The sequence below is a fragment of the Lepidochelys olivacea genome (assembly GCF_965140295.1).
Source record: "Lepidochelys olivacea isolate rLepOli2 genome assembly, chromosome: 9".
Classification (NCBI taxonomy): Eukaryota; Metazoa; Chordata; order Testudines; family Cheloniidae; genus Lepidochelys; species Lepidochelys olivacea.
Window position 1 is genome coordinate 62241940 of NC_140419.1, and position 16878 is coordinate 62258817.

Consider the following 16878-nt stretch of genomic DNA (forward strand, 5'->3'; position numbering starts at 1 on the left):
CTTTGGTTAGGACAGAGTTGTTTAACAACTTCTGCATAGCCAGGGCTAGGTGGGTTTGAACATGTGCTAACATCATACAGGGGGAATTCATAACTTTACATATAATGTTGCTATGTACATTTTACCAAGGTATTATTGGCCAGGGAATTATTAGTTTTCAAATGCTACCTCACAAGGCATATTTTGTACAAAGATTACAGTACTGTGCAAGGTGTGACTGTAGGGGTGCATTCAGTCACAATATCCATCTGTGAAATGGGGAGAAATCCAGGCCTATCATGGGCTGGCTGGCCCTTTAAGAGAAGCCAGGCTTAGCCCTGCCTGTGAAGATCAGCTGTCCTCCCAGCTGATCCTAACTGATGTGGGATCAGGTGGCCTTGAGTAATGATGGGACCCAGCTGAAAGAGGGTTTGCACAAAAGGCTGAGAGTGCTCACTAGGTAACAAATGGCTTCAGGAGGAAGTTTGCATCCTGCTGCAGGGGGCAATAGGGGTAAAAGCAATCCCTGGAGGGGGTCTGAAAGAAGGCCAACCCACAGGTAAATGGCCTTGGAGGTAGACTGGAATTGAGGCTCTAGGCTTAGGGAAGAGATAAAGAAGAGATGGGGCCTAGGGTTCCTCCTTGCTGAGAAAAGGGTACTAGGGGAAGTTACAGAGGGAGCTAGGCCTGTGGTGGGCCCTCAAACAGGAGCAAGGCTCTAGGGGAAGCAGTGCTGTGGGTCAGTGTTCCCAAAGAGGAAGTGGGAGTTGGCCAGAACCCAGAGAGACTGAAAACTTAAGCCCATGGTGGGCTGAGGACAAGCCTTTCAGGGTAGCAGGTTCCTAGAAGCGTGGGATTGAAGAGGAGCCTAGGAGGGGAGGAAGGCTCTTATGAGTGACTAGCTTTGTGCTGGACACTGTTGATTTGGGATGTTGATACCCTGCAAGAGGTGAGGCTATAAGTGACCTGACCAGAGGGCTGAGACCTGAGAAGAGGTAGAACCTGCAGGACTGGAGCAATGCTCTGCAGGAGGTGCTAGATGAGGACAGCCCAGCCATGAGGGCATATGCCAATGGTGAGTCCATTCTTGTATGATACCCGTTGTCTGCCTTGTCTGTTTAGGGCAAGAACCATCTCTTACTATGTGTATCCATAACCCTAGTGCAATGGGGCTCCAATTTCACTTGGGGGGCCTGTGGATGCTACTGGAATACAAATAATGAAGGTTTCAAATGTGGCATAGGTCAATTTGGATGTACAGTAACTCCAGGCATTGGGATGATGATATTATACCAAAAAGAAAAGGAGTACTTGTGGCACCTTAGAGACTAACCAATTTATTTGAGCATAAGCTTTTGTGAGCTACAGCTCACTTCATCGGATGCATTCAGTGGAAAATACAGTCATCCGATGAAGTGAACTGTAGCTCATGAAAGCTTATGCTCAAATAAATTGGTTAGTCTCTAAGGTGCCACAAGTCCTCCTTTTCTTTTTGCGAATACAGACTAACATGGCTGCTACTCTGAAACCTGATAGTATACCAGTGGCTGGCTTGTACATAGCACATGGAATTGTAAAAGGGGGATTGCACTGGAAGCCACAGCGACTTCGCTGACTGCATTGGGATAACAGCCACTGAGGGTTTTTCCCTTCACAATTAAAAACATTCTGCAGCAGCCCAGACGGCCCAGTGGGGAGGTAAGAGGCATATGGAGTACACACGTTCTATTTTGTGTATGGGTGTGTTATGTTTGCCTAACCCATTCCCAGAGCAGGTGTGTGGAGACTGGGTAAAGCTTTCGATCCACACCTCAGTGCAGCAGAAACCAACTAGTGCTATGCTATATTATTGTGGTTCCAGTCCAGAGAGACTCCTGCACCTCACCGATTGCTCTGCTGATCCTCAGTACCATGCTCACACCGATCTTGTGTCAATAAATTTTATGGCTCACACCCACCTAAACATCAGTGTCTGTTTTGACCAAAAAGTGCCTTCTAGATACCCAGCTCGTGGCAATGCTAATCCCTAAGGAACACAAGATGACTTCCTGAGGAAACTACAATCCATCGGTGATCTTCCTGAAAACACCATCCTGGCCACTATGGATGCAGAAGCCCTCTACACCAACATTCCACACACAGATGGACTACAAGCCATCAGGAACACTATCCTTGATAATGTCACGGCAAACCTGGTGGCTGAACTTTGTGACTTTGTCCTCACCCATAACTATTTCACATTTGGGGACAATGTATACCTTCAAATCAGCGGCACTGCTATGGGTACCCGCATGGCCCCACAGTATGCCAACATTTTTATGGCTGACTTAGAACAATGCTTCCTCAGCTCTCGTCCCCTAATGCCCCTACTCTACTTGCGCTATATTGATGACATCTTCATCATCTGGACCCATGGAAAAGAAGCCCTTGAGGAATTCCACCATGATTTCAACAATTTCCATCCCACCATCAACCTCAGCCTGGACCAGTCCACACAAGAGATCCACTTCCTGGACACTACAGTGCTAATAAACGATGGTCACATAAGCACCACCCTATACCGGAAACCTACTGACCGCTATTCCTACCTACATGCCTCCAGCTTTCACCCAGACCACACCACACGATCCATTGTCTACAGCCAAGGTCTACGATACAACCGCATTTGCTACAACCCCTCAGACAGAGAAAAACACTTAAAAGATCTCTATCAAGCATTCTTACAACTACAGTACCCACCTGCTGAAGTGAAGAAATAGATTGACAGAGCCAGAAGAGTACCCAGAAGTCACCTACTACAGGACAGGCCCAACAAAAAAAATAACAGAACGCCACTAGCCATCACCTTCAGCCCCCAACTAAAACCTCTCCAAAGCATCATCAAGGATCTACAACCTATCCTGAAGGACGACCCATCACTCTCTCAAATCTTGGGAGACAGGCCAGTCCTTGCCTACAGACAGCCCCCCAACCTGAAGCAAATACTCACCAGTAACCACACACAACATAACAGAACCACTAACCCAGGAACCTATCCTTGCAACAAAGCCTGTTGCCAGCTGTGCCCACATATCTATTCAGGGGACACCATCATAGGGCCTACTCACATCAGCCACACTATCAGAGGCTCGTTCACCTGCACATCTACCAATGTGATATATGCCATCATGTGCCAGCAATGCCGCTCTGCCATGTACATTGGTCAAACTGGACAGTCTCTACGTAAAAGAATAAATGGACACAAATCAGATGTCAAGAATTATAACATTCATTAACCAGTCGGAGAACACTTCAATCTCTCTGGTCACTCAATTTCTGATCTAAAAGTGACTATTCTTCCACAAAAAAAAGTCGAAAACAGACTCCGAGAGACTGCTGAATTGGAATTAATTTGCAAATTGGATACAATTAACTTAGGCTTGAATAGAGACTGGGAGTGGTTGAGTCATTATACTAAGTAAAACTATTTCCCCTTGTTTATTTCCCCCCCCCCTTCGCTCCCCACTGTTCCTCAGACGTTCTTGTTAACTCCTGGAAATTTGCTGGAATTGGCCCACCTTGATTATCACTTCAAAAGGTTTTCTCTCCCCCCACCCCACTCTCCTGCTGGTAATAGCTCATCTTAAGTGATCACTTTCCTTACAATGTGTATTTTTTCATGGTCTGTGTGTATATAAATCTCCTCACTGTATTTTCCACTTTATGCATCTGATGAAGTGAGCTGTAGCTTACGAAAGCTTATGCTCAAATAAATTGGTTAGTCTCTAAGGTGCCACAAGTACTCCTTTTCTTTTTGCAAAGACAGACTAACACGGCTGCTACTCTGAAAAGAATATCACACCAGATCAAACCAACAGTACAGCTAGTCCAACAGCCTATCTCTGATGGTAGTCAGTAACAGATGCTTCAGATGAAGGTGTGAAACCTTCATGATAGACACTTTCTCCACCCATGGGTACATTACTGTGTGAGTCCCTTTATAGTCTTGTCATTGACTCCCCTTTAAGAGGGAAGAGGCTAGGAGGCCCCCTTGCTGCAGGCCTGAGTGGAGGGCTGTGGGAAGCTGTACCCAGAAACAAGAGGGTTGACTCTGGAGGCACATTTCCTGAGCAGAGGTAGGACCCACAGGCAGAGTGGACTGGGGGAGTGGAACACGGTGGGGAGCTGTCTTGCAGAAGACCTGACGTGGGTGAGCAGAGTCATGGGAAAGAAGCAGCTTGGGTGACCCTCAGGTGGATGGCCTGGAGAATGGAAGCCTGGAATAGGGGTGAAAGAACTGGGAACAGACTTCAAACTGACTCGTGGGTGGGTGGTCTGGAAATGATGCCCCTGGAGGAGGGCATGGAAATCTGCTGTGATTTGCACATGTTGTATTTTGGGGGTTGGGGGAGAATGGTTTTATCATGAGGGTTCTGCAGCTTACTGTACATAAATAAACTCTGCCTAGAGGTGGGTCTTTGAATTGGACACTGAAAGACTATATTCCTTTCTATGGGTGAATGAAGGGGAAACTGAGGCAGGCACACTGGTCATGATGCAGCTGGCTATAGGAGGGCACCCCAGGAAGGGGCATCCCTGCTACAATCCCTATGAATTTTTATCCTTCCTAGTGTAACTATAGATATTGCATATAAGTAGCACTGCCTTTCTTGAACCCTGCTTACTTCTTGGCCTCCATAATGTCTTGAGGCAATGAGATCCACAGATAACTGCATATTGTCTGAAATGGACTTCCTGTTCTGATTTCTAAATGTGTAGCCTTTCAATTTGTATTGAATGTCACCTTGCTCTTGTATTATGAGAGAGGGTAAATAGGAGTGTCTGACTTTCTCTATACTGTTCGTTATTTTATATACCTCTATCCTGTCTCTCATTAGATATCTGCCAGCAGTTGTGGGCAGGTGCTTCTGTTCACTGTCTGGCACGCTCACCCTGTGACCCAAGAACCCCTTAATACCAACTGACAAGGGGGTGCAGATGGGTTACAGGACTCTCCTGATTCTGGATTGTACATGCTGGCTCACCAAAGAGTGTCATATGAGGTCTCAGTTGAAAGCCGGTGTCTCACTAGTCATCAATATCATTGTGAAAAGTATGTACAGGTACAGGTAAGGAGTTATGTATCTGTTCCAGAAAATTATGTTCTTAAGCATGTAATTGAAAAGCAGGTCACCAGATATGCCTTAGACCGGTTCCTGCAGACAGGAGTCAAGAAACATTTCTCTCTCTGTCCGGAAAGTAAATTAAGAATTGTAAGTTAACACAAAATGGATGCCTATTAACATTTGACTTCGTATGTAAAGAAACAGATGTGAAATCAACAGGAAAGGAAGCTACAGGAACAAACAAGCCATGGGGAGATGGGACATTAACCTGTCCATAGGTAAAGATGACAAACTCTGGGTGTATTTCTAGAAGACAAAGAAGACAGCCTGGCCCCCTTCACTGAGGAAGAAAAAGGACAGCACCTCTGCATTCATGAAAGTGGGGTCTCAACCAGATTTGCTTGAAAAAAATGCTAACGAGAACATTGGGTGAGATAAAACTTCTTTAGCCAGGAGGTTAACCTGCTAGTTAAATTTAGTCTCTGGAAAGTGTGTTTATAATTTTGTTTTACATGTAAGTGCTCCTTTTCAATATTCTTACTTTCTGTTACTTTGATAAACTTGTTCTTGTTTTCACTATAAATACATTTAAGTGCTGGTTCTGCGTTGAATCTTACAAGCTGGTGGGTACTGTTCCTTTAGGAATAGCCAGCCTGATAAGTCTGTTTGTTCAGTGATTAAGGTCCTGGATGGCGCAGGGAACACTCGGAATACTTTGGGTTGGTGTGCACCCACCACCCCTAAGCTGTACTCAGAGAGCAAGGTCTGCAGGGGCCTGGAAGGCAGCGCTTGTGCTGCCATAGGCTGGTGGTTTCAGGGAGCTGATCCATGGCAAACATGCCTTCATGCTAATGGCAGGTAGGGGTGAGGTGTCTCTCAATTCTTGGTCCTGTTGGGGAGCACCACCACCTCCCTCCCCCCATAATGTTTCATGTAAATAGACTTGGTTGAAATTTTTTGACAGCTTTTTCATTGAAAAATGGTTTTTCCAGGGCAATGACACTTTTTCACAGGAACATTTCACAGTGATTGAAATGTTTTCACTTTTCAACACTGTTCTGGAACAAAACACCTGAACAAATTTCATTTCACCACTCCTTCTTACTCCTTCATTCCCAAAAATGGGGGGGGGGGGTTAAAACTGGAAGCCAGGGGGAAGGGAGAGAAGGACTTCTGCTTCCTTTTTTACTCCCCCTCGTTAAACATTAAAAATAAGAAATGGGGAATGTCGTCCTCCTCCTCCTCCTAACAAAATAAACCAATACAAAAATTTTCTATCATAAAACTGAAAAAAAAGTGTGTGTCATAAAAGATTTTTTTGAATTTTTTTAAGTGGCTCTACATGTACATTTACAATGCTACTCTTCATGATTCTATAGACCCCATTCTATAGAAAGATCCTCATCTGTATGGCCCCTTATGTCTGCATGGGGTCCCATTACAGGATCTGGCCTGGGTGTATCTTAGCTATTTCGGCAGTGCCTTTCACCTGGGTATATTCAGCAAGGCAGTGCTCTAGTGTGCTCTAACAACACTGGACTATTTATAAACATTAATTCTAGTCAGATTGTTAAAGTCCTCATTCTATAAGGCCTAACATGCTGTACTGATGTAACCCGAAAAATGAATTTAAACAGCTATATTGAGTTCAGCAAGTAACTCTACAATCTCAACTTCCCCTTCCAGTTTTGCTGATCACATGAAATAGCTCCGGTCCTTGTTAGATCATCTGGCAGAGTTTGTACACCTCTTGTACGTTACATGGGAGAGGGGATGCTAAGAGACAATGGGGAACTGGGGTGAGATACTGTGCAGCTCCTCGAGGAGGCACAGCACAGAACTTACAGTCTGGGGAGAGAGGGGGCTAAAGTGGCTTTAAACCACCTTTGAGTTTTGCTAATCCTGGGTTCCTCCAGGGGCTGCAGACTCCTGGAATAATTTAGACAGTCCTTGGGGGCTAATTTACAGCAACTCCCCTAGGGTGCCCTATGGGTCAAAGAGCTGCCCAGAATCTCCTGTGTGTTGCATGATGCAGCTGCACCCTGGACACCCCCTCTAAGGTGGGACTGGAGAGAGTGTCCGAGGAAAGCACCCTTACAGCAGTCTTCCACAGGGCCTGTGCCAGAATCCGCCCTCTGCTGGTTATGAGGCTGTGGTGCACCATGCACTGCTCTGGGATTGGAGAGGGGTGAGGATCTCCCGACAGGAGACAAGTCGCTGGTGTGCAGTGGAATAAGGAGGACAGCTCTCCAGCAATGGGAGGAGGAGGAGAGCCACTGAGGAGCTTGTGAGCTAACAGAGAACAGTAACCACAAGGAGAGAGGAGGCTCTGAGACACAGGCTGCATGGGTGAGCCACCTTGTCTGCATTTGCGCACGCAAGTGCTTTTCATAATCACTTTGCCAAAGCCTTTGGGATCAAAACACGGTTATTCAGCTGAGCATAAAGTGGGAAGAATTCATTCAGCTTTGGGGAACCAATCTGATGCAGCCATGGCAGGTGAAATAACTGAAGCCATGTGTTGCTAAGAAATGCCTGGAAAGATTCCTGCAATTCAAGACAGACCTGGCAAGGTGCAGGCAGTTACGTTTTGTAGACTGAAGGTGCCATGGACGCAGATTTGGAAGACAGGGTAGAGGGTTGCTGCCTGCAGCTGGGACTTGTGGCAGGGAATCAAGAGGGTGGGACTGATCTAATAAAGCCAAGAACAATGTAGTTCTGCCAAGTCTTCCCAAATGAGTCCAGTGTCAAATGGATGCTGTTTAAAGGGAATGGAAATATGGAAAGGAGACGGTGACTGCAGCAGAAGGAAAGTGGGGATTAGTTGGAAGTGATGCTTTGGGGAAGAAAACCAAAACCCCAACGTGACTCAGGAACCAAGGATGTATAGAGAGGAAAGCAGGAGCACACCTGCATTCAGAAGGGATATTTGCCCACCCAAGGGAGCCGGAGGTGGGGATTTCACACCACAGGAGACCAGCAAAGGTATACGTGGGTAGGCTGATGTCCAGCAGGCTGATCCAGCGGGAGTTCCACTAGCAGAGCCATTGTGTTGGTGGTTTTAGCCACTGTTCTATCCCTTTGTCTCTGGGTGATGACGGCCACACCAGAGCATGACTACACTAATGATCCTATCCAAAGAATACAACACTGACTAATCAGGAGCAAAAGGACACAGGTGGAATATTTTACAGTAAACACTAACCCTCAAGAGATGGAGAAAATCAAGGAGGAAGTGCTGGTTCACACGTTCGGTAGCGTGCTCTTACATAACTAGACAGTCCTTATTGCCGTTTGGCCCCTACAGACACCATCACAGACCACGGGACAGAGAGGAAATGATGACTGGGAAGACGAGCACCTACCCATGGCCCATATCAGTGATGTTAATGGAGAGGACCCTAGGAACAGCTGAGGAGTTTAAAACTACTGCGGTGACCTGATCCTAGATCCAGTTTACCTCCTGGTGTAATTTAGAGCATTCCCAGCCCCACTGGCTATGGTCTTTAGGGATTGCTGGGATGCAGGGCATTCCAGCCATGCCTAACTTTTCCCCTGGGGGAATTCCCTGTACAGCAGGGGCTGCAGGCTGGAAAGGGGCCACACCGGCTCTTTGCCAGCCATAGAGGGGCTGCTTTTTGGCCCATCATTGTGAGAACAGTGCAAAGGACCTGGAGTGGGGCTCGGGAACGAATTATTCCTCCACCCTCAGACCATGCTGTGGGAGAAATGTTTTTTCCTAATGCCTCCATGCATTTTGTAAAATATATGTAGACCAACAGATCTGACACCCATGGAAAGTGCCTTTCATTCCACTTTAGCTCCATCGCAGCAGATTACTACTTACTATCCATGCCCCTGACAGCAATGGGAAACAGCATGGCTTAGCATGAAACTATCAGACCGATATGAAGCACTGTGCAAACAACTTCCTCCCATTGCAGGGAGCAATTTATGACACAACACTCTTGGTTTCACCCAACGCTCCTTTCCACTCCTCCCCACACATTGTGGACTTGGATTTTTTTCCCCCTCTTTTCTGTTGGGGAAAATCTAAATGAAACACTTTGTTTTGGAGTCATTTTGATATTGATCTCTGCATCTGCCTGAGCTCTCCCATGCCTTATGGACGCTGTAGTTTTTTGATCAGCTGTGTATTAAAGTCAATGCACTGTTCACCTAAGTAAAGTTATGCATACATTTGTGTTTGCAGGGTTGGCAAACGTTAGCACACTTCAGGGAAAAACCAGTATCACAGAATGTTTCTGGGCTTCACCTGCACTACCATACAAACAGGCAGCATTGCATCTCCGGCTCTCTGATGCCTGCAGAAATGCCTATGCCTCCCCACAGCAGAGATTTATCCGTGAATTCCTTGAGGGGAAGCCACAAAGACCCAAAAGCTCAGAAGTGACTAAGCAGTACTGAATAAAACCTGCAGCAAATGGTGATACAATGCCCACCTGGTGTAAATCAGCATAACTCCTCTACAAGCAATGGAGCTTTGCCAGTTTGCACAAGCTGAGGACTTGGCCCACAGACGAGAGGGGAAAACCCACTCAAGGAACTGATAGTTTGGGGAAGGGAGCGGGGATACAATTCCTCTGTGTATCCCACTTATAAATCAATCATCATCCCGCAGCACTGAATCACTTACATTCCTTTGTTTTTCCCAGCAACAGCATTCTGGCCAGCTCGAAAAAAGCTTTGATTTCCCTCTTGTAGAGTCTGCTAAGATTCCAGGCATAGACCTGGAAGAGGAAGGAATGGGTGGAAATGCCAGTGGGTCTCTCTCCTGGCTCTGTGCAGCTCCCCATCTCAATCACTAGCGAGCCATTCTCAGCAGTCTCTACACTGTGCCTGACACAAAGCCTACTGAAGTCAGCGGAAACATTCCTGTGGACCTCGATGGGTTTTGGAGCAGGCCTTTGGGAGAGCTGTGGAACTGCTCATAAAAACCTGGGAAGGGAAGAACCCAGCTGCTCAGCACTGAAGCCTGTTCTAAAGTCGTGCCGTTCGCTAGCTTCAGCGAGCAGGGTTGTTGAATCGCAAAGACTCCGGCACCCAGACTATGCCACAGCAAGCACACTGTGCCGTGGACAATAGCATCGGCTTGGACTTTGTCTTCCATGAGGGTGAGCTACAATGTCCCCTCTAATTTTTGACAGGCTGTGTGTGCAAAAAATTTCTTCTGTGCAAATTGTTGGGCTTCTGGGCAAATTTTTGTGTGCACGATGTTTTGCCGTGTGTGCGGGGTTTAGGATCTGTGTGCGCGCGCACAGCTTAGAGGGAACAGTGGCTCTACCCCTAAACATGAAAGCACAGCTTCAAGCATCCTTCCCGGCTCTTGTTTTCGGCAAACATGACAGTCCCACGGTAAGCAGCACACTTGTCACTGAAGGACTATCTGCCTTCCAATTGCACACTTGGCTTTCACAAGCTATGTAGCCTCAGAGACAGACAGTACTTCGATGGGAAACCTCGAAAGCAGTGATACTCAGACCTCAGTGAATCAGGAGCCAAGTCAACGATCAACATTGCCCAAAAGAACCACTGTAGTGTGAATTCATTGTTTTCATTTAATATAAATAAAATAAACTCATTCCTATATATATGCTTCTCACAGCAAAATGACTGACCAAGCATTCTATAACTGGTTGATAACACAGTAAAAGCATCCTGATTGGTTAATAATGAAATCACGCAGTGTTTTAATACCATGTGCTGCAAAGAGCCGCAGGAGACACATTGAAGAGCCACTTGGGGCTCCCAAGCCTCAGTCTGAGGATCACTGCTCTAAAGGGGAGCAGCAGGGAGCTGTGCTGGTGATTTAGCAGGTGCTACTGTTCTTTTAGTCTGAGCAATGGAGGAATGCCCCAGCATGGTATGAGGGGGTGCTGTCTTTCTGATCAGATGTAGATACTGGCCTTCATTGAATACTGAGGGGCCCTTGTGTGTTTGATACTCTCAGGGATTAAACCTCATCGGGCATTCTTTTATCCCACTCTGATGATTGCTATGCTGCAGGGCTGGAACTCCGATCTGGGTTCAGTCTCTGGCTCTAACATAGATGCCTATGCAAATTTGGGTAGTTCACTGTAAAATGGGGATAACGCTACCTTTGCCTGTCTTGTCTACTTATGCTACAAGTGTCTCTAAGTAGATATTGTCTGTCTGTTACTATGAATGTGCCCATGGCCTGGCATCATGAGGCTCTGATCTCAGCTGGGGAAATTCAGATAACGATGGCTATTCTTGAATAGTGTCCTCATTCAGAAAACAGGGCATAGCTTTAAGCCAAAGCCCAAAAGACTTTACATAAAATACTGTTGTGAATAAAAGTGATATTTTCATGGTTATTTCTTCATTTAATCTCTATATGGCCATGTCTATATTAAAAGACCACAGCTTAGATTGCCAACCCAATTAAAAACATCCCACTTAAGTGGAATAATGTAGGATTATTTATTGTTACCCCACCATGGCTGATTGTTGCACTGGATATTTCAGCTGCGAGGCCGTACCTTTGGGAGATCATTGAACAGGATCGGGTTGGCATTCTTCAGCCAGGCCATAAGTGGAGTGTAAGGTAGCAGGTCATCATGGTAGGGGCCATGGGTGGGTGAAATTAGCTTGCTAGCCAGCTGCATTTGAGTAGGAACTTGACCATTTCCCTGAAACAACAGAAAGAGCAAAGCCTAGCTCAATAAAATCATTCATATGCAGCACTTGGCAAATTTAAACGAATCTCTTCCGGATTGCTTGCGAAGCTCCAGTTCTGAACAGGGGTGCTGGAACAATTTGTATAGTGGGGGTGCTGAGAGCCATTGAACCAAGCTGTAAACCCTGAATATAATGGAAACTGCTTTAAGAGAAGGGGCGCGGCCATGCCCCTACTTCCAGAACCTATGGTTCTGAAAACATTTGAGAAGCCATAAGTTACTTGGGAGAGCAATGTTAAAAACCACTACGGCCATGTATCTACACTTACTGCTTCAACAGTATAGCTATGCTATGACAGCAGGGTGGATGCAGCTTATTGGTGCAAAGCTGGGCTATTCCCGGGATAGCTTATTCCATCACCACCACCCCTCAAGGAAATAAGCTATTCTGGTATAGCCAGTATAGCTGCATCTACACTAGAGGCTTTTGCTGGCATAGTTATGTTGGTGAGGGATCACACCTCTTCACGCCACTGACCGACGTAGCTATGCCGGTAGAAGTCTGTACTGCAGATGTGACCTATGTTGCATCCAGTTGTAGGGGAACAGGGCTGAACAAAGTGATAAGCTGGGAATGTCTGGTCAATCTGCAGTGGGAAACTAAACTGAGAAGCCCCATTTGTGACGCTGGATCTTAGCAGGAGAAACAGAAAAGTTTGTTCCTCTTAAATTCAGCGTCTACTTATGAGGACCCACATTGCGCAATCAGATCTGCGCAGGTACAAGGATCTGGATAGGTGGACCTGACTGCAGGCCCAGGATAGCATGGTGCAGGCTACTGCAAGGCATTCTCTCAGGCTGCTAGGGAGACAAGTTGGGGGAGGAGAAGTTGAAGGGCAATTACAATCTCTGGCCCTCACCATTTCCAAAGGGAAGTTTAAAAGGGAGGGGAGAAAACAGGGCGTTGGCAAAGCAAGACGTCATTCAATAAAATAACCCTTAGTATTGACTCCAAGCATAAATCCTTGCGTTATGTGTGTGATTAGTCACACTCAGAATCTAGAAAACTAGATATGGGCCATTTCGCAGTGAGCCATAGTTAACACAGCTATTTCCAACAGCACAGTAGAGCAGTGGTTCTCAACCAAGGATACGTGCACCCCTGGGAGTACACAGAGCTCTTCCAGGGTTACATCAACTCACCTAGATGTTTGCCTACAACAGGCTACATAAAAAGCACTAGCAAAGTCAGTACACACTAAAATTTCATACAGACAGTGACTTGTTTATACTGCTTCTGTATATTATACACTGAAATGTAAGTACCATATTTATATTCTTAATTTATTTTATAATTATATAGTGAAAATGAGAAAGGGAGAAAATTTTCAGTAATAATATGCTGTGACACTTTTGTATTTTTGTGTCAGATTTTGTAAGCAAGTGGTTTTTAAGTGAGGTGAAACTTGGGGTATGCAAGACAAATTAGACTCCTGAAAGGGATATGGTAGTCTGGAAAAGTTGAGAGCCGCTGCAGTAGAGTACTTAGAATCCACTCTCTGCAGACAATAGTATCCAGGCATGGGCCTGATGGAGTCTCATCTCAATATGGTCACAGCTGCGTGAGACCAGAATCAGGACCCAAGTCTGTTTCTGACAAACAATATTCAATAATGATGTGGCAAGGACTACTTTAGTCTTTCAATAGGCATGAGAAGGAGGAAACGTGACCCAGATTTCTGTGCTCTTAGGAATGGAATTTGAGTCCCACTCCAGAGAGAAAGCCCTGAACGGAATGTCTATGCTCTCCTGGAACTGACCCCTTCTCCTTTACAAACCTCTGCTTTGTCCAGTCCCAGCCGAGTAGATCCCCTCCCGAATCTAATGTAGATGTTTTAAGGTGACTTTTTGAAGGGATTTGGGTTTGTGCTCCCCCCTCTTCATATATAAAGAAAGCGAGAAAGGTGTTGTTTTCCTTTCCCTGCCCCTGCCAAAACAGGAGATTTCTGCTTATTTTTTAATCTAGCAACAGCAGGAGTCTCACACTTCAAATGAAGGTGCAAGTAATTGGAGACTTAAAGACATACTTTCTCCGAAGCATTCATTAGCCTCCAAAGTTAAATGGTTGTGGACAAAAACGAAGCTATAAACAAGCTGATTAATATCCCTTCCTTTCTCAATTGCCGCAACCAGGGGCATGCACAAGGAGGGGCAAGCAGAGGCACGTGCCCCCCCATAATTGGCCTGGGGCACAAAACTTCTCTGGCCCCAGAGAGCTCCGGCCAGGGCTGGGGTGGTGGGGACCAGCGAACTCCTCGGGGGTGGGGATGGGGGTGGGCACAGAATGTGTCTCTCCAAAAGGGGTCAAATTTAAATTCCTGCGCATACCCCTGGCCGCAGCTTTCAGTCTCTTCCCTCTTGTGATGTTATCATTTCATTAGTTTCCAGTAAACGTAGAGTCCTACAAGCTAATTGGGACCTAAGTTTCTAATGTCTATAGGAAATCGGGGAGGGACAATCACTTCTTTAAAAAAAGTGTCGTTCAGGGTTAAGCCTTTTTTAAATCTGACTGTGGCAAGACAGTGGCATGGGAGGACAGTTCTCCAGATCAGTAAATATGTGCAACACTGCCCCCCTGTAAAAGACTCAGTCCAAAGAAGGTTTGTTTAGGTGTGTGTAAAAAAGAGCTGGGGAAGGCACCGGTGTCTTTTAACTCTTTCTGTGCCTGTTTTTAGGGTAGCACTTTCTATACCTCCAACATTGCTTTGCCAAAACAGTAATTCCTTTCAGTGTTTAACACATACCACAGCCAGCTTGGGGTTAACCTACCTGCAGTTCAAAGATGCTTGTAATATGGCTGATGAAACTGTTTTCAAAGTTCTGCTTCAGCGTTTCAAACATGATCAACTGTTCTGCTATGGCCTGCAGCTTCCGGTAACCTTGAGTTAAGGAGGAGAAGGCTGACATAACGAGAGACTGCACACACAGCACTGTGCCCAAAGACACATCAGTCATGAAAGTGACAAATATGACAGGTCTCAGAGACGTGCAGTTTTGAAGAAATACTCTCATCCAAACCCAAAAGGAGTGAAATATTCACTGCAGCACTAAAATAAGGACAGAGCTTGAGTTAAAAAAAATATGCATTCACAGTACACCGCTAGCAGTCCGTCTTCATGTGCAAATATCCAGTTTCTGTACGATGCGCTCACTGCCCTTTCCTGCACAAATGAAGCATATCACTGCACCCATGGGGTTTTGAAATCAGACCCACAGTGTATTATTCTAAAGGAGCAAATAATTCCCCAACACTCGTATAAATACAACTGGGCTGCCTCTTGGTTCTGTGTTAAAAACAAGCTTCTGTTAGCTCTTTTCCTAAATATAAGACCAGATAAGCAGTCAGCATATAGATGGCTCCTGGCTGCACACTGTTCCAATCTATTTAGGGAAAAGGGAGCTAAAGCTTAACTTAAGCTTGCTTTAGCAATTCTTTCCCCTACCCCATAACATATACAGACAGAGAGGGGGCTGGCTAATTCTATGACCTGGAGGAGTAGAACCATTTCCTTCTGATTTCTTTCTTCACGAATATGCACTGATAGGGCTGCCCTGGCAATCCCAACCTTTTCCCTGGCTGTGAAAACAGCAAGTTCAGGATGACAGACAACACCAGAGTGTGCTTGTAAGGTCTGTTGGAGGTTTATCCTGAAGGTCTTAGAGTAACCTCCAGCATGTCTCCTAGAAAAGCATTACCCCTTACAAGTAGCTCCCCCAGCTAACATCCAGCATTGGTACCATCCACTGTCAGAAGGCAGGATACTGGGTTAGGTGGACCATGGGTCTGACCCAGTATGGCCGTGCTTATGTTCTTAACATGTACCTCCACCACTCTAACCACATTCAGCTCTCCATGGGCATCAGCCCTATACCACTGAAGATCCCAACACCCCAAACTGGCAGGTCAAGGCCAGTCAGGAGTGGAATACCACTGACTGGCAGCCCAAGTAAATGACTGAGAACAGAGCTCACTAAGGATGTGGGGAGATGAAATTTGGTGGAGAGAGAAAAGTTTGAGGTTTTGATTCCAGTCTAACACGGGTTTGTGTTGAAGTAAGAAAGCAGGATACGCATCCCTCACATCAGAAAATAAAGTGAAGTAATGTCCCATGAGTGCATGGCACTTCAGATGGGACTGGAGGAGAACAGACAAGTCAAGTGAAGCCTGGGAGTGGTGGAAAGGTCAGGTCAAACACAGGAGGTTCCTGCGCTGTAGCCAGTTTTATGTCTGAGAATGCTGAGGTCCGAGGAGGTGAAGTAACTTGAACAATGAGTCTGGGATCTCATACTCATTCCTTCCAGGATTTTGCTCCAGTTGAGTGTTTGAATTCAGGGCTTCCTTCTGTTTTAGAGCTTTGCCTCAGCCAACCTGCAGGTGAAGGGTTTGGGACAGTCCCTGGAAATCCAGAAGGCCATGGTTCAGAGGAGCACCTGATGGCTCAGTGACTCAGTGAGCCTATGCAAATGTTGGACAATACAGTGCTGTGCTCTGTGGCAGCTCACGTAACTGTAAGCCAATGGGGCTGATAAGGCACAAAAGGTGGCGGTTAGCTTCTACTCCTACTCACCGGGCTGTATCTGAACGTTCATGCAGCTGGAGAGAGCTTCCGCTGCTGCAATGCAGGCCTTCACTTTGCTGGGGCTAGAGAGGTCGCCCTGGCTCAGAACCTGGCGGTGCGTCTCACTAAGGTCCAGGTTACTCTAATCAAAAACCCAAGAGAACTGATTTAATGCTTGCTGCCTCCCTATCCCTCCTCCCCTCACCAGCATCCGAGCTTGGTGTCCTATACCCTGTGTGCACATATGAAGGATGGGCACTCTCACTGTTTTAAGTGGCACAGTGTTACATTAAACTGCCAGGCTGCATTCTCAGTCAAATGCATCGTGCTGCCATTTCCCCTTCAAAAATAATAGTGCACCATAAAAACAGCAGAACTCCCAAATGGGATCATGGCAAGGGAAAGCCTAGGGACCCAAATCACAGAGCAGGGCTCCACAGTGCTAGGGGCTGTACAAACACGTAAGACACAGACAGTCCCTGCTCCCAGGAGATTACAAGTTAGAGAGGATTG

General features: G+C 46.1%; 1 protein-coding gene across 1 annotated transcript in view; it reads right to left on the minus strand.

Moving 5' to 3' along the window:
- Positions 1–16878, minus strand: part of LOC311525744 (exocyst complex component 1-like) — a gene marked incomplete at its 3' end in the record, with an annotated part of 54798 nt that overhangs the window by 17349 nt on the left and 20571 nt on the right. Inside the window, exons 6-9 of the mRNA XM_084638084.1 lie at positions 16375–16507; positions 14576–14685; positions 11609–11758; positions 9742–9835 (exon numbers count right to left, since the gene is read on the minus strand). Of these exons, the coding sequence (XP_084494210.1) occupies positions 9742–9835; positions 11609–11758; positions 14576–14685; positions 16375–16507 (487 nt within the window). The remainder of the gene's footprint in view (positions 1–9741; positions 9836–11608; positions 11759–14575; positions 14686–16374; positions 16508–16878) is intronic.